Genomic DNA, 26,859 nt, shown 5'->3' with positions numbered 1-26,859 from the left:
TAGTCACATCTTAGAATTGTCCACACATGACCAGTGAACAAACACGTAGCATCTGTTTGTGGTGCTGAGTACAATCACAATAAAAACAGGAGTAACGCATCCATTTTGAGGTGTGTGTGTGTGTGTGTGTGTGTGTGTGGGGATGTCTTTGTCTGAGCACTGCAGCCCAGGAGGAGGGAGGGGGAGTTGGCGTTGGTGTCGGGGTAATGAGTGGATGTGATCAGGCTTCAGTAGTCTGCATGCCATTAGCACCACCCCACTACCTCCCCCCACCCCAACCTTCTTGGCTTTCTGATCTCACACAAGACGGAGACAGGTCTCATAGACTGGATCAAGCCGGGGTAGAGGTGGGTGGGGCAGACACCACATACTGAGACAATACTACTGAGAAATTATAGTTGAGAAGGTGAGAATTTGTGGGATATTCCCCATTCTGGTCTACTCCCCCCCAAAGTGATCAATGCTACTTCACCAATATACCATATATTATATACCTAAAATAAAAGTAGGTTAAAACAATTAAAGTGCTGTAACGTGAACAGTCTATAGTGCCGTAGAACGTTAAATCAGAACAGCAGTTGTTTGTATTTAGCTGCTACAGAGCTCCGGGACGCCGGCTACCAGCAGCAGTTGTTTAGCCACCGAGAAGTGAATGTGAGCCGCCTTCAGGCACTGCCAGATGACCGCGCTTTCAAGGGCCATGGTGGGGAGTTTAGCCAGAAAAGGTGAGCGCAATGGGGCCATGACAGTTAAGTTTAGGAAAAAGGTTGGTCATGGTTTGGATAACGGTATTCCCGAGTGTTTGCCATGCCTGGCCACTCAACATGCATGGTATAGAAAGGGGGATTTAAATTTTGCACGTTTTTTTGTGCATGACCACCTAGGCGTGAAACTCTACTATACCCATATAAACTTTATATGGGCGGGCACTATACAAGGTGGGCTACCCAAGCACCCCAAAGTTTTAGTTTTTTTTTTGTATTTGTTTTTTAAATTGTACAATGTACAATAGTTCAGAGAATCCCTTGAGTTGGAAGATATTGACAAAATGTTTTTTTTAGGTGAGAATGGGACAAGTAAGAACTATAGTTAACAAGTAGTAACCACCCCTTGTGTGAAGCATTTAGGGGGAATTCAGAAATGTTGAAAAATGCGTTCATCATTTTGAGGCTGATCAACTCTCAGTACCACTTATCAACTGAAAGTTCTTCAAATTGCACATTCTTGGTCTTCACTAAAACTAAAATGTTCTTAACATTTCTGTCAACTAAACTATTGATGGCTAAAGTGTTAAGTGTTAATTTGTTGGTGTTTGTGGTTTTCTTTGACTAAGACTAAAGTGTCCAGAGTTTTAGTTGACTAAAAAAAGATGACGTTGACAACATATGACTAAAACTAACATGGACCTTTGATCTCAGGACTATTTCTAGGACTAAATCTCAAAATAGATGACAAAATTAAACTTATCAATACCACATGAAGCTGTGTAATCACACAGTGTGAGCAGCAAAGTCAGGGGGTCAACAATTTCTGACCGCTCATGAAGGCAGCATGAGAAAGTAACTTTGCTTTGTTGTTGCAGGACACAGTCACCTATTGTTACACAAACTCCTCGGCAGTTCAGTGCTTGTGCTTTGTTTGTTTTTTACCTTCATAGTGCTTTAAACTTTTTGGTTGCAGTGATAGAGACAGTGATATTTCCTGTAACAGTCGTCACTCTCACGCCGCGATACGGACAGACGAGTCTGATCTCCGGTTACACGATTGTCCAACGCAGGGTGTCGTCGGGTTGCTTTTTCCCCCAAAATTTGAATCTGACTCAACTTTTTGCTGCAGGCATTACAAATAAATGGAAACACCTGCGTTTTTTGCCGAAATGTTTGACAAGCGATGACCGACAGTGTTTGTGAATGAATGCTCAGCCAACGCCTCACTACAGCATTAGCGCTATACTAGCGCCGTACTAGCTTTAGCTTCATCAAATCGCCTGAGAGTGCCACCAGGCTGATACAGTATAACCATACAGACCATTTACACACAGAGGGGACTGCTCGCTTGTAACTCAACACTTCCTCCGTTCTTGGCTGAGTTGGATAACATAGCGCAGCATAAATTAGCTAGCAGCTTACCAACATTTAACCAACGTTAAAACGTTAAACGTTTTTTTTAAACATAAAAAAAATAAAATAAAATATTCAAATCCCAGTAAATATTCATCAATGTAAAATTACTATAATCACAACTCAACATGTTTTGAATGAACAAATAAATACAGCTATCCCGTTAACTAGTCTTTTACTAAACTGGGATTCAGCCCTCAGCCTTACACAAAAGCGATGGGCTTACTTTAACACAAGAAACAGGCCGTAGTGAAATTTAGAACAAGAGCTGAAGATGTGCTTTGAGGCTTTACGTGAAACACAATGGGGAACAGGTTAATTAAAGGCAGCGAGCCTTGTCATACCTGCTCGCACTCTGTAGAAAACAAGGACTGAGCCGGGATAAGGTTTGGGCCAAGTGGATGCTACCTACTTGCATTGCTGTCAGCCAGGGTGTTGAGGTTTCCTGAGATGTCTCGCCTCCTAAACAGACACACCACCTTCGCCTCCACGTTCCCATTGGCTGTCTGTAAATGGAGAGTTAGTGGTTACAAGTGGGCTTTATCATGAAGAAATGGTATAACTACCTCTGTTATAACTCCTGTGTGAGCCGTTGCAGCTACCATTTCTCTGTGTCTCCAGCCATACTGACATGGTTCCATTCACTTCAAATGCTAAGGGTTAATCAGAGGCACAAACTAGTGCTCAGTTTACAGTTTCAGTTTTGACTTATATCAGTTTGGATTCTTGGCACATTACGTAAGTGAGCCAAAAATAAATTGCCACTTTAATCATCAGCAACTGTAGGCTGCCACAGGGTGTTTAGCCCATTTCTAATTACCATTCACTAATCACAATAAACTATCCATACAGGGAGTCTGATAACTCTTATTTCATCATTTCTATCAGTTATGGTAACTTTATAATCCAAATAATTATTGAGATCTATGAACAAGGCAACATCGCTACAACAATTTACAAAACAAAAGATTATTTAAACCAATTTATTTACCTATTGTTCAGTGAATTTGTTTGATCTGTCTGACTTTAAAAAAAAAAAAAATTCACACTTGGCGGGTGAATTGCTGGGGACCCAAAGACATGCATCGACCCAATTTTGTGAAATTTGGACACGTGACACGTTCAAAATTAACAAGCATTGAAAAAAAGGATCATACATGGCTCTGTGCAGCAGCGGGGATTCACGGCCCTGCATGCTGTTGCCCCCATGACCAATATCAGAAACTGCAAGTTAGCAACACACTGCTGATTGTAAATATAATGTAGGTCTAAATTATAAAGAAGCTATTTAGTTTGTTGGATCTCTTTAAAATATCGGGTCCAGCTGGTCAATGCTTAACACTAAAGTAACTTCAACTGGATGCAGAGTGCTTTGGGTGTGCAGCTGGGGATTGTCAAACTAACTTTAGCCTTGTGTTTCAGAGTTTTCTCTCCTCTGCTTAGGAGATGAGATTTTCCTCACCCAGCTCAGGTTAGTTAGAAGATGCCAGTGTATGTGGCCTTTAGATGTGATGTAGCCCCTCTGCTCTTTTCTCTGAAGGTTAATGTCATCAAACCATTTCCACAAAGTCTTTCCTTTTTATGGAACCAATTCCTCCACAGCTGGTATCATGATCTCTCTCTCTCTCTCTCTCTCTCTCTCTCTCTCTCTCTCTCTCTCTCTCTCTCTCGAAGCTTTGTTAGCATGACCATAGTGACATACAGTATTGCCAAAGCTCATAAACAGGGAGACCTTGATCACATTTACATCAACAATAATAACAACAAGAACAAAACTGATGATATCAGCATCAACTGACAACATACAAGGTGTGTGTGTGTGTTGTGTGAGGGGGGGGGGGGGGGGTCTCTCTCTCTCTCTCTCTCCCCCTCCCTCCCTCCCTCCCTCCAAGCCCTTCAATGTAAGAGTGTTACGTAAATGAGCTTAATCCTTGACTGGAAAACAAGCCTGTGTCGTATTTATGGTCTCAACCTCTAGTTTCAAGGCTTTTTCAGTGTTCTACCCAGGAGTTATTGGGAAAAAATGTTTTGATTGAGAGCTATTCCATTTTATGTTTACGTCTGGTTACACATGCACGCACTACGTGATGTGTTAGCAGCGTGCCGGATGGCAGTTGACCACATACAGTAGCTAAGGGGACTGTTTGGAGGCAATGGTATTTCATGCATGACTTATTAATAAATAACCAGAAGATTATCCAGGACAGGTTGTGGCTGCAACATGATACTGTTTTTAAGACACATTAACGTTAAGTTGTGAGGTTTATTTACCGGATAATTGTTATTAAATGACTAGCGGTGGAAATGTGTATTATTGGACAGATGCAGACTCCACGATTGAAACAGCCTATAATTCCTGAGCCTCCGCAAACAACATCTATGTTGTTGTTACATTTTGTTTTAAAAAGTTAGGAAAGCAATGGTTAAGTCGAGTCTGATGTAGCCTTAAACATTAAAGAATGATTCATGATATAGTGAAATGTACACCCTTTTAGGGTTCTATGCTAGTGCGTGACATGTAGGCTCTGCATGCAAATCATTTCTATATTTAAAAAGGTTTCATCAACACAAAAAAGCAAATCTAAGAAAAAAGGTAACACACACCACACACACACACACACACACACACACACACACACACACACACACACACAATTTTCTGTTTGCGTTAACGGCGCACGGTAATATCCCAGAGTTAATATGGCACCGGTGCAAGACGCAATAGCAATGTGGATTTTGGTGCCTCCTTACAGTACCACCTACACGTCTGCACTGCCCTCTGATGCTGTGAAAAGACCTATAAAAACTAATTTCAAATGTAAACATATGAGGTTGAAGAAAGAAAGACAACCCACCTTGTTAAGCTCTTCTATTCTACGGATCAGGTAAGGATTGCTGGAGGAGTTCTCAAAGTACACATAATCTGGAAAAACACAGAAGAAAAAGATTAGACTCATTTTGTGTTCACAGTGGAATAAACATATCAATGCATGACCATATATCATAAAATAAATACAAAAGATAGTGAATATTTCTCTAACAATGCATTTTGCATTGGCATCAGGTGTGTTCTCCGATGGTTCAGGTGCCCTCTGACAGTTGCGTGGCTGTAATGGCAGAACTGAAAAGGGTTTGGCTAACCTGATGGACAGGACTGCATTTAAACTAACACACAGCTGTAATTGGAAGTCTGTCCGTACAACACAGAGACGCTGTTAGGAGAACCAGACCCTGCCGGCTTAAGAAATGGGCTGGTGTAATATGAGTTCCATGTGAGTTTTCTGTCCAGGCTGCAGACTGACTTCATGTGATATGATCCAGGCCCCCAGGAAGTGCCTTGAAGCAAGGTGAACATTCGGGCCAAACAGTAGAATTGTAACTCACGGCTGGTCACGTGATGCCCACTGGACCCAATAGACTTTTTTCCCCGTAGACTTGCATGGCGAAAGACATTTGAGTGTTACAACCCCTGCTTAATGACTTGTTTCACTATCAGAATTTGATACATTCGATCAGATAACATGGAGCCTCGCAATTAACCTAACCTTACTGAAAGTGGGAAAGAGCACACCACATAAGTATTATTAAGTATTATTTGACTTAAAGTTTCAAGATGTTGAACATGACGGCAATATAACATCCCGTAAAATACCGTGGCATTTGTGCCAGTGTTTGATGCATGACACTAATTGGATAAGTGTGACAGTGTTGGGCTAACTTAACTACGACGCACTCTTCTACTTTCTCTGTGTAAAATTTTAAAAAAAGCATTAAAACTAGGCATGGCTTGTTACCGTTTTGAAGGTATACCGCAGTCTGAAAAAGTTGAGGTTTCAAAACCGCTAACATTTTCTTTCAAGATAAGAGCTGATAAGAGTGGTCAAGGAGAGAGACTGCAGTTTAGTAATCCCTCTCCCTGCCATTGTGCAGTGTGTCTAAAAACTGGGAATAGCACTGTCTTCAATTGGGGTAAAAAATGTTTACCCACACATTTTAGAAAATAATTGATTTTGAAGCTGTAACTGCAGTACCAGGAAACCGTAATATTTTTGCTGAAGGTTATCATACCGTCAGGATCTTATACCGGCTGATGCCTAATGAAAACGTGAGTTTTATAGGTTGAACACCAGACTAATATGAGTCTCACGATTCTCCACATCCTCAATTGGATTACATTTTTGATTCTAAGGTCACAATTCGATTAAATTCTTTTTACATTTCATTTATTTTATTTAAAGCACAGGGTGCGCTGCCATTTTAGACTAGACTTTTACGCAATATATTGACCTTTGTTTGCAATTTACCACACAACATTGTCAAATTTAAAACATTTATTAACAACATAAATTATGTTACAAGAGTCAGTTGGACATAATTTAAAAAATAAATTGGACAATAACCTTCCATCTAGTTGCTATTGTAACTGCAGTCTTCTTCACAGAAGATGACATTCAAGTTCACAAAAACAATATAACAGGTTCTAGCACGTTAATTAAATTTTAAATTTTGTTCAATATTCAAGACTGTAAATTAATTCTGATAAATTTCGATTTAAATCAAAATCGTGACACTCTAGTTGATATAGGAGTTTAGCGTGGGATGCTGAACTGGCACTCACTGGACGGGGGGGTGAATCATTTATTTCCCCATTTTGCAGGGAAGTTCTATTGAAGAAAATAAAGTAATTATGTTTTATTTAGTGTTTATAAAAACATCTATATAAGAAAAAGCATGGGCCAGTGGACCACAAGCACATGAGCTGGAGCTCTTTTAATGAGTGTCCTCTTCCTCTGTAATGGTTTGATGGCAGCTGGCTGGAGAATTAGCACCACCAGCTGTTTATCTGGATGCGTCCAACTCCTAATAGTCACATAACAGTAGTAAGTGGAATCACGCAGTCACTAAAATTTTCTTTAGTTGATTTTCTAAAATTTGAAGGTAAAATTTGGATAAAGGTTTGATGCAAACCTGACTATTGTTTTAGGGTAATACACTTGTGTGTATTACTCTAAATGTGTATTACCACTGGTGGTGTAGGACACGTGCACACACCAACTTCTACAGTATATGAGCTAATGTTGTTGGAACAAATTCCGAAATTGCTATTCAAATATAATTTGAATAGTAAAGAAATCAACATATTGAAATGCAGAAATTACTATTTCAAATATATATTTATGTGTGTGTTGCCTAACGTTAGCTAATCTCCCTCTTCTCATGTCACGTCTAATGAACAATAAGTTAACGCATTGCGAGCTACCATCACATACCGACAAAAGTAAAGGGAAGAATCACAGGCTGCAGCTGGAAATCAGAAGAGGGATGAGAAATAGTTTTAACGTGACTTTAAAAATCTATGTCCACCAAGCCAAAATGCCCATGTTATAATTAGTTAGCTCGTTCTCATATCCTAACTGCATTGTGAGTTATAAGAGCTTAGCTGGGAGCTTCATGGAGACAGCTAAAGTTAACGTTAGCTGCCCTACAGCGGTCAGAGTTAGCGTCGACTGGCTTGGTTATCAATGCCGTTAGCATCGATGCTAACACTATAGTTGCTTTATATGACAAATTATTTTGGCTGTGCTTTCTGACATGATGTCATTGTGCTAACCGAGCAACGTTAGCATTTACAACAAAGCTGCTTCATTACACTTGTTAGATAATGTTTCATTCCAGAGCTCTCTGCTGATTTGTGTTTGTCGCTGTGTGCTTCTGGTGGAATATAATGTAAACACAGAGCAGCGTGCCAGAAATGCATTGCGCCATGACGTAGGTCCCCTTCAAGGCCAGCCAGATGTGGGAAGTCCCTCTAGTGGACAGAAGGCGTAACAATAACCACATGCTTATAATGCCATTGACAATGCATAAGCCTGAGTAGTGTAACACATATTTATAACAAGCTGCATATGAGCATTAAATATTAGAATATTATTTGAAAATTAAAAATAATGAAATTTGAATGGTATAATAGAGGAAGACTGACAGGGACCAAACAGGGACCTCCTGACCCATAACGAAAAACATAATTTCTAGCAGTGACATGCATCATCATTAAGGACCACAGCAAGTATATCACAATTGTACAGGAAACCCTTTCGCCTAAAAAAAAATTAATAATTATTAATTAGTCACCTTTGTCTGTCTGTTTTTTTTTTTTCTTCTTCAGTTTAACCCTTTACTTGTTTTTATTGCAAGACAAACAACTAGCAGAACAACACAGGGAAGATAAGACCAGATAAGGCCAGTTCACAAAATGTGATCAGGGAATAAGAGAACAAGGGTATGTTAGTTGTGGTGTGTTGTGCTGATTTCATATTGGTGTATCAACACCCACCTACATTATTATTTATAAAAAATGAATTTGTCGTTAATGGTATTTGATTAATACATTCTTCATCTCAAAAGACAGTAATTCCAAAAGTTTTTATTCAGTCAAACAGACAAGGTGAGTTAACATTTTTCAAATCTTCTCAAAATTTGCTAAATATGGTTTCCTGACAGTGGAGGGACAGCGAGGCCGGCAGAGCGTCAGCCATTTTAGAAACACTGTTTAGATTATAGATTCTACAATCACAGGTTGCTGTGGACCGAGATAATACTTTCATATTGTCTGATGTGAGGTGGTGAATGGCCTATCTGTGAGTAAGAGAGTCACCTATAGGGTTATACCATTTAGCTGACTAGGGTATCACCTTCTGGCAATGATACTGTTAACTAAGAACCAAACAAATAAGAGGTTAAAGATGAACTGAACTGAAAGAATAAACGTTGAGAACTTGTTGGTCATGATAATTAAAAATAAAAATTGTAATTAAAAAAATCGATATAGCTTTTTTAATTATTAGATTTTGTTAGTATTAGAACGCTGACAATTTCGATGACATCACTGGCATGGTAGGACCTGCAAAGGTATATAGGCAATGGCTGCAGCATATTATATACACACGAAAATGAGTAATTTTATTGGCGCGGGTTACGCATTTGAGCCTGTGAGGGACATGCCTGAAGTGTCTGACTACCACCACATGGGAGACGATCAGTTTTAGGCTCCACCTTCAGTACAGGATCGTTTGGGGGGGAGTGACAGAGACTGGTGTGTGTGTGTGTGTGTGTGTGTGTGTGTGTGTGTGTGTGTGTGTGTGTGTGTGGCCTACTGTCATACTCTCCTTTATTGTATGCAAGCACATTATACATTTTAGGAAATAGACTGCTTATATAGCGTGTGCATTTAGAGAAAATAGAAAAACATGGTTGAGGTTCTGTTGGTTTAAGAAAATAGAGGCAGAAAAATGGAAATTGTAATTGGACGAATGAATCCAGTGGGATCGCTTGTTAGCTAAACGTAGGAGAATTACCCCAGTTTGACCATAGATGCACAGAGGACTTACAAGTTTTGCCGTTTACTTTAGGCAAGTGCAGAGTTGGCAGATTTATTTTACTATGGAACTAGCAGCTGTTTCTGCATCAACAATCTGCTCTGAGACGGTGAACATCAGCTAGTTTCAGGGCGAGTAGAGAGGGACGTTGGATTCTGTGGTTTAGTTAGCGGCTAGTAAAGTAGTATCGATCAGTGATATCGTCCGAGTCTTGGTTTATTTATACAGTCTTTGGTCAGAGTGCTAGCTTTTGAAGTTTGTCATAAGAGTGCTTCCAACATATTTAGTTGCTAGCCCTTTCCCTAGGTCGTATTGTTTGGTATCTAGCTTGGTGTTGTGTCTCAATTTCAGGTAATGCCCAGTGTGTCAGACTCAGTTTTGTTGAACGCTATAAAGCGCATACATTGGGCTTCATTTTCGTGAATATGAGTGAATATGTTCATGTTTTGTGTATGTGACAACAACGTTACATCCAGCCCTTTGCTTAGTAGACTTGATAGAATGCTGGATAATATGTGTTTCAGTGCCCTGTCTGCGGCAGGCAGCATCAGTGGTGTCACTAAGTGTAATCGAAACCAACCGTTTAAAAGATCACAATTTGCAAAACCTTCGGATGAGTCCAAAACCCAAAAATAGTTCTTATTAAGGGATTAACTGATCCTCAGCAGCAAATTCTTACATTTTAAGGAACAGGAAATTACCAATTGTTTAGCATTTCACTGTTTCCTAAATGTTCCTAAACATTTCTGCCGCCGCGGTATCAGAAATAGGGCAGACGCACAACGTAGTCGCGGTTGCCTTTTAAATTACCCTGCTGACATAATGTCCCCCCAATAACCCCTTTGGCTGCCGCTCACAATGCAATTAACAATGGGCCAGTCCAGTTTAACTCCACACTGTTGTGTTGATGTAGTTTATTGTCAAAACGTTCGCTTTCTTCCGAGTCGATTATTAAACCGAACAGCTCCACCAAAAACATCACCGCGATGGATCCGTTCTAATTGGAATACGTTCAAGTTGTCAGTTCTGTCAGCTAATTGTCCTGATATCAAACATTTACAAACATTAAAATGGTATGTGAGTCAGTGTAATTGTACAAAAGGCCATCTATCAGCAGTGATCGTTAGCGTGCATGTAGGAGAATAGCGCTGGGTTAGGTTTGTGGATCAGACAGACCTGCCCCCACTGCTAAAAAGAATCTTTAAAAAAAACACTGCACTAACTTTGTCAACATTATTGTGTGCATTCATGAATAAGTAAGTCAGATGACGATGTTAAATAGGTATTATGAATGTACGTTAGCAACAGTAGGTTAATTCACGAGGGTGCTATTTTATGTTTGAGCTAATATTGCACATCTGTTTATGTGCGCTGCAAGAGTTATGTTTCTGTTTATTGAACGCGTTATTCAGTGCAAACATAACAGAGGATGTAGTTTAATCTCAGTAATTATGGTAGATTAGTTTATTACTGTCAATCTGTTAAAGGCTAATGTTCCCCTGTACTGTTGTTAAGCGGAGCACGGAGATCTGATTGAGTCTAGAATTTACCAGCAGGCGGCAGCCTAGCCATGTAATACTTACTATTTACAGAGGCCATCTAAATGTACTGTATGTCTGATTGCTTCTATGTTAACCCATAGTAGTAGTAGAAAAAAAAAATAATATGTAAAAGTGTTCCCCCCCGATGACGATATCATTGTCCATCGCAAAGTTTTACTGTAAACATCGGCAACTGCTAATTTAGGGGACCTAACGTAGCTTGTGAGACTTCTCTAAGATCCATCCAAAGGTCAAAAGGCCAGTAGGCTTGCCAAGTGCAGCATGACGGTCAGATGAGCAAGCACCTGCAAATGGAATGTCATGTGGAACAATACTTCAGTGCCAAGTAAGTTGAAGCCAAAAATCTTAATAACATGACAGTGCTCCTTTTTCTGCATGATATAATTCTTCCAGATGAACTCATAGAAGACATAACCGTGTGCTAGCTGTGATACCAGGCTTCAGGGCAAGTGGGCTGAGGGTCCAGAAGACTTACAGTTTACATGTAAATCCCACTCTCCCACCTCTCTCCCCTCAAACTCCTTCACTCCGAGAGAAAAGAGAGAATTGTGGAATTTCACTGGTAATTGTATCAACTACACCTACAAAATTTCTGGTTAGTTAGGAGATGCCAGTGTATGTGGCCTTTAGATGTGATGTAGCCCCTCTGCTCATTTCTCTGATGGTTAATGTCATCAAACCATGTCCACAAAGTCTTTCCTGGGTTGCAGCGAAGCTTTCTAGCAGTGTTTCCACGCTGGCCGAGCCCCACTGATGACGGTCCGTCTGCGGCTGCAGGACCTGGGGCTCACTGCCAGTGTTTCAGTTTGATTGTTAAAAAGTGTTTAGATAATTAAAAGGTATTTATTTAGAACTGGGCTGGCTGCTAGTTATCTATCTAGGACGGTGGCAATGGTGTTATGATTCAGATGGACTCGAAAGACAAGATGGTGCTCACTCAACTGGCCAATAGGAACATGGCCCCGCCCCTGACACTACTTTCACATCGACAGAAAAATTCTGAGACAAGAGCAAAAAATGGAACTTAGACTTAGGTTTTGAGAGCGAAAAGAAAAACGTTTTGAGAGAATTTGTTTTCACGCTGATAGTAAAATAGATATATTTGAGTGTTTAAAAAAGTATTTGAGAGATTTTACACTTTGAGAGAAAGTTTTTTTTGAGAAAATGTTTTTTCATAATCACTAATCATAATTTCATAATTCACTAATAGTGACTTTCCGTTTCTGCTGTGCAATCAACATTCAAATTACAGCTCCAAACTATGCCGTCAGATCAGTCAAAAAGGAAACTGATCAAACTCAGAAGGCAGTGTCTGTAAGACTACAGCTAAAACAAGTTAAGCCTATTAGGACACTGGTGAGGTAAACGTCCAGGACTGAGGAGAGAGTGTAGTGGACAGCTGGTGTCAAGCCACAGACTGAAGAAACTAGGAAAATAACAAGGACACATCAGGTACCAACATCCCATTTGTGTCTGGATATTTGATCAGAAACAGCAAAAAGGTAAAACGCACAAAGAGTGGATTGCAATCAGATCAAAATGCATTTCAGTCTGGCCTACGTTGGGATCAGATGTCCAACCAGGTGTAAGTGACATCTGATCTGCCCAACAAGCTCATAGGTCGACTCAAGCTGTCTGTCCAGAAGTAACTGTCTGTCCAAGTCACTTCCCTGGACTTGAGACACTCCATGTGTGACAAGTCCACCAGCTCTGCTTACCTACTTTGTATAGTACTGCTCATGAGTATAGGAACCCCTGCTTAAGTTGACTAAATATAGGAATAAAAAAATTCATCTTTTGGAAATTGATCTTAATGCCTTAATTAAAAAATAAGGAAAAACCAGCTATTAGGCTAACTGAAATAAAACCATGACAATCTCTAGGTATGGTGAAGGCTATGTGATGATCTGGGGGGGGGGGCTATTTTATTTCCAAAGGAACTTTATTAGGACGCATAGTATCCTGATCCATGAAATAACTGGCCTTTAAAAACTAAAATCTGCCTGCTTCTATGAAAATATTACATAGGGTGTATATACCTCATAGAAACTCAAGAAAACTGGTTTCTTTAAAGGTTGAATCTTTCCTCATTTTTTAAGTAAGGCATTAAGATTAATTTCCAAAAGATGATTTTTTTTTTTTATTCCTCTTTTTAGTCAACTTAAGCAGGGGTTCCTATACTCATGAGCAGCACTGTATTTTGATGACAATGCATGCAGAATCAAGATAACAAGAACATTTTATACAAGGTGTAAATGCAAGTTCCTGTGATTATTGGATGTCACTGTCCACACTTTAGGCTAAATTGTAAACACATTTCCTTCCTGACACATCTATACAGGGTGTTTATGTCTACATGTGCTAAACAGTTTCAGAGAAATACCAAATGAACACCAAATGCAAGACTGTCTCATGCACACTGCAATACATTTCCACAATGTAGGCCATTGACACGTCATGCAGCACCCAACTGTAATTGTAATATTTAGGTGACTGCAGCCTACAACTGCAATCAAACCTAAATCATTTGTTTAGCCAGCTCTACAAGTCACTGATGCCCATTTACAACTCCCTTCAAATAACTTCACATTAGCCATGTCAACACTTTCATGTAACACTGCAGCAAGGTGGAGTTGCATATGTAATTATTTGGTACACATTTGTTATTTATTTTAACAGTTGTCTAAATTGCTTTTTAATTTAAAAGAAGTCATTGTACTTTGTAATTGACTTGTAATGACTTGATTATTTTTTGGTAAATATGTTCACATTTAATGTGGAATATGGGCTCACAGTACCAGCTGTTAACAGTTGCAGACAGCTTTAACTGAGAGATTCCAGCCCTTAAAATATTGATCAACCTTGCCATTCATTCATCCAACAGCTACCACAGACAGTGCTTCCTTGTGGTGTTTGATGCAGTTCTGCACAGCCGTGTGGCTTCACGTCAAGCTCCATCTGGTCCTCCCACTAGCAGGGACAGAGAGCCTTGGGAGGATATCAGTGGGTTTCTGATGCATCATCACAAGCAGAGACTGAGAAGGAAAGATTCAGACAGGGAGAGGATTTCGTGCTCTACTTAGCACACTGATGAGGAGCCCGACGAGAAAAGCATCACCTCCTTGTTCACAGTGTAGGAACACAACAGCACCATATTACATAACACTGGCTGAAGCACCAAAAGGGGATCTGCACTTATGTGCCAGACATGACTGATTCAAGATCTAACGAAATGGTGCTTCATGGTGATGGTGAACATCTTTTACATGCCAGCCCTCCATCTCTACTTCTTGCCCGGTGGGACAAATTAAAGAATGATCCTGTTCCACCAGCACTGTGGCCAGCTTAGCGTATCAATGAGCAAGGTTGCTGATGGATCAATGATCCACTGATAAAAAACAACACTGGACTTCAGAGAGTTCACACCATCTACCCTTCAGAAAGAAAAAAAAGAAGAAAAAAAACACACATCTCAGCTAAACCTGACAATCGGCATAATCACATCAGGAATACACGGATCAGCTGGTTCTATGTTAATGTTAGTAAGTATCAGTGGGTAGGAAAAAAGTGTGTCTGCTGAGGCAGCTTGAGTGTTTGTTGTGGACGTATGCGGCTGGAGTGGCGCAGTATGCCGGGTGCTTGAGGCTGAATGAAGAGGAGGAAGCCCTTTGACTAATCTTCGGGGAAGATAATGATCTTACACGCAGGCTGAACACTGTGTGCTTCTAGAGGACTGGTAATATAGGTGCTTGCTCATACAGAACCGCCTGCACCAGTCAGCTGTAACAACAGAAAAACATTATTGAATGCAAAATTGCTATACCACTATCAATATGAACTCATTCTGAGTGAAGTCTAACAACATTGCAAGTAATGCCTACATTACAAATAAATGGGCAATATCTCAATAATATATCGACATTGTGATATATATCGTGAGACTAGATATCGTCTTAGATTTTAAACATTTTTAATATCGTTACATGGTAAGTTTATTCTTTTCCTGGTTTCAAAGGCTGTATTACAGTAAAGTGACATCATTTTTTGAATTTACCAGATTGTTCTAGCTGTTCTATTATTTGCCTTTTACCATTTAGCCATTATATTCACATTATGGTGGTTATTTATCTAAAATCTAAATCTGAAGATATTTTCAAGAAAGCACCAATTGTCAACCTTACAATATCGTCGCTATATCCACATTAAGGTATTCGGTAAAAATCACCTAATTTTCACCTAATCTAATTTTCTCCATATAGCCCAGCCCTAGTCTAGACTTCACTTCTAGGCATCACCGTAACATTTTATTTGCCATATCACATTGCACTCCTGCTGTGGAAATTCTACAGCACACTCATGACCCAACAGGCTGGCAAAAAGTACAACTTTGCCTGAGAGAGCCAGCAGCTTTCCCCAACAATGGGTAAAATTATATCTATGCATTGACAGACACTTTACAAGTCCTCGACAGTTTGAAAACGTCTCTGAGCAGCAAGCATCTGTATCGGTCTATTTTACAGGTCAAATAATAAAACAGCAAGAACAGTGTGCCAAGTAAAATTTAGTAATATATCTAGCCTCATATATCGATGTTGATAATTCCTCAGCCCTATGTCAATGTAAACACAAATATATTACCTTGTAAGAAAGGCTGAAAACTACACAAGTAATCTTCCCTGTGAAACAGCATTGTTTTACCATCACAGGGAGTAATCCATTAAAATCCCAATTTAAAGTTTTTGTTTCCTTATGTTGTTTTATGTAGATTGAGCCTTACACATACATTAGGCTACCCTTCTTTAAATAATGAATTAAAAAAAAAATTATGAATACCTAATATTTTTTTAAAAAGACCAATATCAGCCCATTCTACCAGTCTGCCTCTAACACAGACCAAAGTTGCTCTAGCTATCTGCTGTAGATGTGTTCCAGACTCATCCTTAACATCACACTGACCAGTGTACAAACTGAAACATGATGCAGAAAATAACCAACACGTTTACATTGTATTATACTATTATAACGTAACGTTATTTGATGACATTAAGCACAGACTTATGCAGCATATTTTGCAGAGTAGTGTTTAATCTGCATAACCTAAATAGCCCACATACTCTTGTGTTACACAGCAATAAGACTGTCACACTGTCAAACTCAAGACACAAATAAGAACACCGGGTCCCTAACGTCGTTATAGACAATAACGTTAGTCACAAGCACTGAAAAAACGAGGCGACAGATCAACGTCCACTGAAGAGTAAAGGTACTCGTCCATAACGCCGGGGAGAAGGGGGGCAGTGGAGGCAATATCGCTGCCAGCTAGCCGTCTCTACAGGCGTTACGTTTCTCACCACACAATAACGGTGACGTTTGGAAACCCGGTGTTAGCAAACGAGTGAGATGAAATCTTAATTATGCAACATGCTACTGTATCATACACACACTTGACATTTCACGGGATGCTGTGGAAGTTAATGTTAATTTTATATTATAATTTAATGTTGCTGAGATGCTACGGTTTCCATCCAGTGGCAAAGTAGCGGTACATAATAAAAAGTATCACACCGACACGCTAGTAGCAATGTAACGTTATTATATTAGCTAGCTAACTTATAGTTAGCGTTACGTGTTTCATTTGCCGGTGTTTCGTTGTACCTAACGTTGCTGATAAACGGTAACGTTAGAATGTAGTAGTTTCTCTTAATAAACTAACTACTAACCTGCTGACGTTAGTATTTTATGAAGCAATCACATAGGCTAACAAGTAACTACCTACATACAGTACGTAGCGCCAAGCTAACAAAACTTAGCAACCAAAGTTAGCTAACACTATCCGTTGCAAATGAAATGATATGGCGGAGGCGATAATGAAATTAACCCACCCCGCCGACAAAGCTAGCGGACCCGCTTTAGCTAACATTAGCTAGCTAATGTTACTCCAGACGTCTCTATAATGTGTTGAATGCTGATCTCTCAATAGCTAGCTAGCTACCGTTAACTTAGCAGTGCATGCTAACTAGCACTGTGTTCACTTCCAGTACGTTAAGTTACCATATGTACAGACTCCACGTCAGAAATGTGACAAATTAAGGTTGCTTCGCTTACTTACAACTACAAATGCAATTCGGCAAACTGTAGTATGCTGCAGGACACATTTATTTCGAATTAAATACAAACTTTCACAACCGGTCCATGCTGCTTGGCAGCTGCCTGCCGTAAGGTAACGTTAACTCAACGTTTTTGGTAGACACTACTCAGGATATTCGTTTAAAAGTTGATATTTACAACAACAAAATAAACACTGTTTGGTGATTTATATCCATGCCGAATTTCGGAGAGAATCCGGCTTATTAAAACGGAGTTGAAACTATGTCATAGTGTTTTAATTATTTATATTTGCCCATTAGCTACATTGTTTGAGGTTTTAATAGACTTGACGTTCTTCAATGCAAGAGTGGACGGACGCACAGACGCTAGGGAAGAGCTAGCATTAGTTAGCGGCTAACCTAACAGACAGCTAGCGGCTAGCTAGCCACCTTGCTGTCGAAACGAACAATCACGTTGTGGGGGGGTGTCTTAAAAATGTAAAACATTCCTTACCTCCCACTCGGTACATGTTGGCCGCCATTCTCTCGTAACCTTTATCAAAAGCAGTCCCCGGGTATTCCCCACTTGGGTAGAAAAAGGTCGATGGGGATCTATTTTATTCCTTCATTTATCGTAGACACCCCCGCCGTGAAACAAAGCCGGCTCCGGACACAACAAGCCGAGATGTGGCGGGTAAAAAGTTGAAAGTTTCAGTTAGTAATGTTCCGGAGGTTATCCCCAAAATATGCAAGTCTTTGTTTTCGGTCCCTCCGACGACCTTCCTCTCCTCTTCCTCACTCACTCACTCATTCACACACAGCTAGCCTGTCTCTTACTCCACTCTTCCTCCCATCCTCCGCTCCCAGCTTCATCCTCCTCTTCTTCACCTCCGCTCAGTTCAACACACACACTGGCACATAGAAAACACACACACTCACTGGCCCCCTTCGTTCGTGCGCTAATCGTCATCTTCGGAGATTGTCGACAATCTCCGGTATGTCACAATTAACTTTTTCACTGTCCCTGGTTTAATATACAACCCGTTTATAATATAAAATATTGCATAAATCACACGCATGATTAAATGTGTAAAACTTTATGTATGTTATACTGGCCAAAAAGGGATTTTTATCTTATGTGCTTTTATTCTCCACATATTAGGACTTCCTACACAAATCCACACAGAAAGTTAAGTTGTTGCTAGATCTAGGAAAAACATAGCGCGCGCGCACGCACGCACACACGCACACACACACACACACACACACACACACACACTGAAGAAGCAAATAAAACATTTGTTCTTTAGAATAAAACCATGAAAACCCCAAGGAAATTGTGTTAATCTGTATCATAAGAGTTATATAGGGCTTTAAATAATAATATATCACCAAATTTCACTAGGACTGAGCTGCATGTGGAGCAACCAGACAGGCTTCACATGTCTATGAGCTGTGCATGTTTCAACCAAAGAGTGATTTTCATTTCACAGATTGTTTAATTTGATTCCATTTTAAGCACAGAATCCCATTACAGCTAGGGAAAAACTGGCTGAAATGTTGGGGATACAAATCCTCATTACAAGTCAAAATTATGACTTTTAAATCAAAATTATGAGATTTGTCAACATGAGGAGACAATAAGACAGACATTTGACTTTTATGAAACAGTATGTCAAGTTATGGAAGTAATTACAGCAAGTCTGTCTAAAAGACTTGAACTCAAAATATATGTCCATGCATCTCAACTTTAATTTGACTGTCAATATTTTGACTTAGTATCTCATGATGTTAACTTAAAAAGCCAAGTCATTTTGACAAGTATTTTATTTTCACAATTTAACAAGGTTAAAAATGTATGATCAGAATGGCATGGGGGGATTAGTATGGTGGGATGTCTTTTTGGAGTCAAATAGGTTGTGTACTGTAAAAAGGGACGAGCAATAAGACCTCAACCAGCCTTCATCTTTTTGGTCTGTATAAAATCCATGCTGTGTTGTTTTCATTGTACAAAACAGTTGTACAAATTAAACTACAAGCAAAATCAGCATCCCCCCCCCCCCCCCCCCCCCCCCCCCCCCCCCCCCCCCAACCAGCTACACCATTAAAATTATGCTTTTATGTGTTTTGTATACATACATGCATATACATGAATATATTTAACTAAAAGTGGCCATTCTGCATTAGGAGTACTTTTATGTTGTAACTTAACATACATTTAGGGGTTTCCCTTTCATTATAAGGTTTAGGTGCAACACCCAAGCTATTTGGGCAGCACCTTAGCCACGTGTATCAAACTTGCCCCTTGCAGATTTTGTTTCGGCTCGTATATCAATTGTAGCTTTTTCAAGTTTTGGCTTTTTTTCTGACGTTTTTTTTTCACTTTTGGAGACGCTTTTGATGCATCATTCCAACGTTTTTGCCACTTTTTCCGTCGTTTTTACGGGCCTTTTCTGGCGATTTCCCCCAATGTTTTTGTCGCTTTTTTCTTTGATGACTAATGTTTTTGGGGCTTTATGTTGACCAAATTGTAAGTGAGAAAGCTATATGAGACATGCAACAATAGTAAAACAGTAAAAGATACTTGATTTTTTTGATTAACTAAAAGTATGTGAATAAACTAAACTTGTTTGGCCCTTGATGTGATTCTTATTGTCCAGTGTGGCCCTTAGTGAAGTTGAGTTTGACCCCCCCCCCGACCTTAGACCAATAAATTTAACTGAAAGACTTTTCTCAGATCTAATGACTTTAGTTTGACTTCTTTAGCCAGTTATGTCTTTAAGCTTTTTGAGTGGTTTTTATTCATGATCTGCTATAGCTTTTCCAACGTTTTAGACACAGATATGAACGGTGATAATAACGGTCCAAAATGATGTGAAAAAGAGACACCTAACTACCACAAAAGGACACAAATTCCCTACAAAGAGACACAAAACAACCCCAAAATAAAAATAGAAATTATCAAAACGAAACACATCACAACTAAAAAGAGACACAAAAACCCACAGAGACACAAAATGTACAGGGAAATTGTATATTTTTTTTAAAATTGAAAGGACGCCTAAACCCTACGCCGAAAATGCGCCCCTAAGTCTTCCACAGAGCCAGGCAAAACACTGATATTTCATTCATAATACTTTTAAGTAAAAAAAATGTAATTAATGAGTCTGAGTACATCTTTCATCACCAAGGGCAACGTGACGCTGAGATTTGACACGGATTTACTTACCTGTTTTACTTACCTATCTGCTCATATGAAAATACTTTTAACAGCAAAGCTTGTTGTACTGTAAGTTTCATTAACTCAACTGAATTGGAGGCCCGACTACTTGTGGGGTCCAGTGTAAGGGGAACATGTGTTTCCGTAACACACAGCACACAATTCCCAGAGCAGCACTGCCCACTACTGACACTTCACACACATTACACGTTCCAGTTTTCAGTTATTTATTGGGAGCTTGACCGATATAGCATCACAGTATTCCCAATGTTCTCTTAAATATATAAAACTGTACTTAAGTAATCATTTTCAAGTGTACTGATCTACTGTTACAGAAATTAATTAGTCAGAGATGCTGAGAATTGATTTCATCCGAACAGGTTTGTCACAGTCTGATGCAGGCATTAAAAACAGCTTCAATTTTAGCTTCGATGTCAACCAAACGATCCTTAAAAAAATGATATATATATACTGTATATATATATATATAAAAAACATTATGCAAACGTCTTTATAGGCCCAATGGCGTATGCAACGATGTAGCACTTTAGTAAGTTTGATAAACGAGAAGGATGAAAAACACAAGGAATGTCTTTGTCACCATGGAAGCGGTGTTCTGTCCCATAGATGACCACCTCTGATGATCCTCACCACATACACAACAACAAAGATTATGTGTTAAGGCAGGGGTCAGCAACCTAAAAGTAATCAAATAAAGTCAGAATTCTGACTTTATCCTCAGAATTCACTTTAATCACAGAATTATGACTGTTTTTAAAAAGTAAATAAAAAAAAATTTAAGTTTAAAAATCAAAATTTGGACTTAATTTTTTTAAGATTTAAAAAAAAGTCAGAGATTTTTCTCAGAATCTTTACTTTAAACTCCCAACTCAATACATTTTTTCACATGTGGCCCTAATCCTCTTCCTACGGGAATTATCTTATCTTAACTCATTTTTTTTTTTGACATTTTAGTTTTAATTTATTATTAGTGGAAGTGATTCTTATATTCTCTGATTATGAAAATATAAACTGAATAAAATGTGAAATAACATTAACATTGTAACATTAAAATGTCTAAAAACGGCTTTACCTATGTTATATTCTGTGAGTTGAGTTGTCTACTTGCACTATCCCAAATGTTTCCAACAATGTTCAAACACAGAGAACACGGGAACCCACATGATGCGTTCAAGAGTAATTGTAAATCATACAATGTCACTGTTGCTTGCACAATAACAGCTCATCTAACGTTGTCAATACAAATCGAATTCAGAAAATGTAATAATGTGGAGGAAACTGCAACTATTTTATCAGAATGACATGAATAACCGTTAGTAAGCATTTCTAAACGTATATTTGAATTGGCAGTTGTGTTAAACAATGAAAACTACAACTCCCAAAATCCCATGCCACTTTACAACATCATCAAAAGTCTGCTTTTTCAACCATTGTTTTGATTGAGAGATCCGTAGCGGTAGAAAATTACATACAGTATTGTACGTTTAAGAACTGGATGAAATCCCCTTAAAATGGAAGGCTTAAATGAGTTTTGTTTTTGTTGTTTTTTTTTAGCTGAGAAAGGCTCTTGTGGTAGTAGAGGTTGCTGACTCCTGTGTTAAGGGAAGAAACATACTGTCCAGTTTCACAAAGATCTACATGAGAATGGAGGTGTGTAAGAGTAAATGTAATGTCGACCTTCCTCCTTGAGAGGCTTCCTCTACATCTTCAGAAACTGACGCAGCCGTGGCGGCGCAGACGCCCGGCTGAGCCCGTAACTGTGGCCGCTGTCCACTGACTAACACGCCTCTGTGGCTGTGTGTAATAACCGCCCGCCCCCCCGCCCTCCCCTCATCACTGTTAACAATGCGTGGGCTCCTTCCTAGCTGGTGGCAGGTTCTGGAGAGCTGGTGGAGGTGGAGGTGGAGGTGGAGGTGGCTGAGGCCGAGGCCAGTCTCTCCCTTCTGTCGCCGCCCCCGCCTCCCATCACCCTCCACTGGAGGATGCAGGTGTCCTTCCCGCCCATGGAGAGCAGGTGGGAGTCGCTGTGGGTGAAGCAGACGTTGGTGACGTGGCTGCCGTGGCCCTCGTACTTGTGGCTCGGTGCCTGGAGAAGAAAGAAAGAAAGAAAGAAAGAAAGAAAGAAAGAAAGAAAGAAAGAAAGAAAGCTCATTCATTGAGCTGTAACAATTCCATATTTTCCTGTACAATTAATTGTCTCAGAAATAGTTGCAATTAACAGTATAATTGTTTCTTTTAGTCACATTTTTAAATGTTTATGTATTACAAAATAAAGTTTTGAATGAATTTTGAAAATGTGACCCAACACAAATACACAGCCTATGATGTAAACAATCCCCCTTTATTATCATAATACATTTTTTTATTTTTGTCACCTCTCACAATGTAACACTGTCCATCAATAAAAGGGTGAAAAAAACTAGGGGGCGGAGAATCAGCATCAGCTGTGTGTTTGGCCACCAAGTGGTATTTCAGACTGGACGTGATGCGATGATAGCTTAGTTCAACATGACAAAAACCCACAGATCACTTTGGTCTTGTCAATGGAACCATTTGGTAACATTTAAAAAGCAAACATTCCATTCAGAATCTTATTGGCGTCCATTTTGGCGTCTCCCGCTCGCCATCCACTCAAAACGTAACATTACTATTTGGCTGGCTCGCGAGCCCAAACAAGTGTGTGCGGGGTGCCTGTTGTTTTGTTTCTGGTCTAGCAAGATCCGGTGTGGTGTTGTAGTTTTTCTAATGTTACTAGTTGTTGCAACAGCATGTGAAAAAACAACCTTAATCTTGTGATCAAAAAGTGAATGCTGTTAAAATGGGTTTGCGTTAACGTCGATAATATCGCGTTTAACTGACAGCACTGAAAAAACGTTTGGCTGATTTAAGCAGTGTGTGCATGAAGTCTGTGTGTTCACATTTGTCTAAGTAGGAGTGTGAGTCTGCAAATAAATGTTCCTCATTAAATCTGACCTGGAGACACAGCATGTTAAAGCTGTCCCTCTCGCACAGTTAGCTCTCATAATATAGTGACTGCAATCATCGGATATTTGAAATGAAAATTACAATACTATAATATTCTCCTGCACCTAATGTAGGAATCACTCAGCACTCACATTTTAACCCTCCTGTTGTCCTCGAGTCAAATTTGACCCCTTTAAAAAATGTGAATGGGAATCTGAAATATGGGTTACTTTTTAACCAAATTACCACAAAAAATGGATTGGATTCCATACAACACTGTTTGCAAATACAATTGATCACCTTCATTCCTGACTTAACTCATCTGTTCATTCCTCTGATCTTAACTATTAGTCAAAATAATTCATTCAATTTCTGTTTTTTTAACTCAAATATTAGGTACAATTCTTTATAAATGAGGGTTATTGACCATGAATTCCAACAAATAGTGTTAGACTAGTGGTGTTAGTGAAAACTGTCAGATTTTTGTCCGTTTTTCAACCTGGAGGACAACACAAGGATTAACGATGGTGGCAGCAAAAAGATACAAACAGCTGCCATCATTATTGTAAACACATAGCCCAAAACAGGTGTTTTCCTCTTTGTCTCATGGAAGCAGTTAGGGAACAATATTTGCTTTGCCTGTAGGGAGGTTGACTTGTGAAGTGTGAAGAGTGAGGTGTACGAGCGGTACCTTGGGTTTAGGACAGGGGTACTGGAAGAGGTGGACTTTACAGAAGTCGTCAGCCACGGCCACCACCCTCTCACTGTGGGAGCGACACAGGGCGTTGATGTCTGTGCCGTCAGAGCCCTCCATCCACACACCTGGAACACCACGGCAACACAATCAGCCATCTGGCTTGAACTAGGACCATAAGCACACTTGGCTTTTATTTTGAAAAGAAAGAAAAAGTTTACTAGGGCCCTTTTGTATTTAAAAACAAAACAAAAGCTGAGAGCATTTTGGTTCAAAAAAGCAATCAAGGGCGATTTTTTTTTCTTCTTTTTGAAAGATTATTTTTGGGATATTTTAGGCCTTTATTTTGATAGGACAGCTGACGCCATAAAAAGGTGAGAGAGAAGGGGAATTACATGCAGCAAAGGGCTGCAGGTCTGAGTGCTCGAGGTTTCTTCCTCTTAAAGCAAAGTTTTCCCTTGCCTCTGTCGCCTAGTGCTTGCTCTTGGTGGCAATTGTTGGGTTTCTGTAAATAACATCACAGAGTACGGTCAAGACCTGCTCTTTTATGAAAATCACTGTGAGATAACTTGTGATTTGACGCTATATAAATACAATTGAATTGAAATTGAACCTGCGGCCACTGCGTCGAGGAGTATAAATGGGCGTCCCCTCTACCAGGTGAGCTACCCAGGCGCCCCAAGAGCATCTTTTGTTGCTATAACAACAGCTACCAAGAGGGCTAGGTGGAGCGGTGCTAGATAAAACAAGGCAGCCGAGCAATCTAGAGCAGTGATTCTAAAATAGGGGTACGCGTGACCCCTTGTGGTACTTTGGAATACTGCAAGGGATTAGTGAGATTTTTGCAAAATACTAATTTCAAAATAATGTCATGCATAATTGCTGCCCCCACTGCTAAAACATTTTGAACACTAAATGTAATGTTAATGTTAATATCTCACTGCCAGAGCTGTGTTTGACCTCATACAGATGTTTTGCCCAGGTCGGGGGTTTTATTGAACAATACTGAAAAAAGTTTGAGAACCGCTAATCTAGAGAATGATCAGAGAGTGGGGGGGTTAGATAAAACAAACAGGGAGCACCAGCTTAAATAACTAGCAGCCTGTCTAGTCTATATCTATCGGCACCTTCTCAATTTTTCTTGTTGTTAGCGAAAACAGCAGGTTTCGCCACTCCGCTTATCATTGGTCAGCCGTCAAAAAAAGTGCTTGAATTTTTTTTTTTACTTTAAAAAGATGCTCTGAGCTCCAGAAAAAAACGTGGCGTCTGCATTAAATTTTTTTGAAACATGGATTAATCTGTAGAATTAAAATGTAAAACAGACACTGGCAGCTTGAAAAGAAGTGTGAACATACAGAGTGTGAACATAGCCTAGGGCTGCAGCTAACGGATGTGGTCATTGTTAATTAATCTGTCGATTATTTCTTCCATTAATCGATACGTTGTTTGCTCTGTAGCAGTCAGAAAAAGCTAAAAAATGTGGAACAGTGTTTCCCACAGGCCAAGATGACGTCCTCAAATGTCTTGTTTTGTCCTCAACTCAAATATATTTAGTTTACTGTCAGAGAGGAGGGAAGAAACTAGAAAATATTCACATTTAACAAGCTGTAATCAGAGAATGTTTAATGATGATATGATTGAAACTGATTATCAAAATAGTTGCGTATGTATTTAATAGCTGACAACTAATCGATTGATCCTTGCAGCTCTTATAATAACACTGCATTATTTACATGATAAGACATGGAAGTAGAGTATCTCACCCATGACATGGAAGCCCAGCACACAGGTATAGGAGGCCCATTCTCTGTCTTTGCTCTCAAAGCGATTCCTCAGCAGTTTACAACCGGCTGCTATGTCCCCTGTCCCAACACATTCATGGTCAGTGCACAGTAGATTGTCACGCTGTCTGAGGACTTACATACTAACTGATACTTACAGTAAAGGATCTCATAGTCGCCTGAATTAGACATTATGTACTTTCCATCTTTGGACCAATCCAAGTGAGTTATGAAGCTGGAGTGGCCCTGATTGGACAGATAAATAGGCAGTGTCACATAATGCTCTACAACCCTTCTGTAAAATGTTAGAGGATAAGGAGGGCATTATTTTAGATTTTTCTTATTGCCAGCAAACTCCATGGTCACATCCGAAAACCAACAATGTGTTAGTCCGCATCTCAACACTTTCTGCTGTTCCTAGGGAAGTGGCGAGTGGTGGTGGTGGGGATTTTGTTGTTAGAATGAATTAACAAATGACATCCTTTGTGTCTGATTGAAAAAAGATCTTAAGAAAACTGTCAAAAAATGTTGTTGTTTTTTTCTTTCTGACTCTGTCAAACATAGCAAATAGATATGCAATGGCCAGTGGAAAGGAAATGCATTAGCCTCAGGTCTTGGGTCAGGTTAAGTCTCAGAGATAACGCTTTAAAAATAGCTTCATTTTTTTTGCTGCACTGGAAGTCTATTGTTTTCTAAAAAAAACTGGTGCACTGTAATTTTAAGTAAACACTACTCAAACAAAGACATGGCTCATTTTTGGGGACTATTTACAGCAGTGCATTAATCCACATTTGGTGTTCTAGTGAGTTTTGGCGGCTGCAGGATTTTGTATGTTGGACTGAGTCAAAATGAACTACAGTGTGTGTTCATAGTGATGGTGAAGGAACATGTCACCCAGGGCAACAGTGTGGCTCACTGATGGGTTTTAGCATTTTTGGAAAACAATGGGGCTCTATGGCACAGAGGGAGAAGATACATCAGACTTTGTGCGTGCAAACAGCACACACACACACACACACACACACACACACACAC

At 39.6% G+C, this 26,859-nt stretch overlaps 2 protein-coding genes across 5 annotated transcripts in view; both read right to left on the bottom strand.

Moving 5' to 3' along the window:
• mta2 (metastasis associated 1 family, member 2) overlaps nucleotides 1-18,082 on the bottom strand; it is a 36,540-nt gene extending 18,458 nt beyond the window's left edge. For both annotated transcript variants that reach the window (XM_032544608.1, XM_032544609.1), the window contains exons 1-3: nucleotides 17,659-18,082; nucleotides 4,976-5,043; nucleotides 2,533-2,626 (exon numbers count right to left, since the gene is read on the bottom strand). In XM_032544608.1, the coding sequence (XP_032400499.1) occupies nucleotides 2,533-2,626; nucleotides 4,976-5,043; nucleotides 17,659-17,686 (190 nt within the window). In that variant the 5' untranslated portion in view covers nucleotides 17,687-18,082. The remainder of the gene's footprint in view (nucleotides 1-2,532; nucleotides 2,627-4,975; nucleotides 5,044-17,658) is intronic.
• Nucleotides 18,083-21,952: 3,870 nt separating this feature from the next.
• eml3 (EMAP like 3) overlaps nucleotides 21,953-26,859 on the bottom strand; it is a 57,390-nt gene continuing 52,483 nt past the window's right edge. For all 3 annotated transcript variants that reach the window (XM_032544605.1, XM_032544606.1, XM_032544607.1), the window contains 4 exons: nucleotides 25,983-26,070; nucleotides 25,807-25,905; nucleotides 24,041-24,171; nucleotides 21,953-22,471 (listed from right to left, as the gene is read on the bottom strand). In XM_032544605.1, coding sequence (XP_032400496.1) covers nucleotides 22,247-22,471; nucleotides 24,041-24,171; nucleotides 25,807-25,905; nucleotides 25,983-26,070 — 543 coding nt within the window. In that variant the 3' untranslated portion in view covers nucleotides 21,953-22,246. The remainder of the gene's footprint in view (nucleotides 22,472-24,040; nucleotides 24,172-25,806; nucleotides 25,906-25,982; nucleotides 26,071-26,859) is intronic.

Source organism: Etheostoma spectabile, chromosome 19 (assembly GCF_008692095.1).
Source record: "Etheostoma spectabile isolate EspeVRDwgs_2016 chromosome 19, UIUC_Espe_1.0, whole genome shotgun sequence".
NCBI classification, from domain to species: domain Eukaryota; kingdom Metazoa; phylum Chordata; class Actinopteri; order Perciformes; family Percidae; genus Etheostoma; species Etheostoma spectabile.
This window is presented reverse-complemented; position numbering and strand designations above follow the sequence as displayed.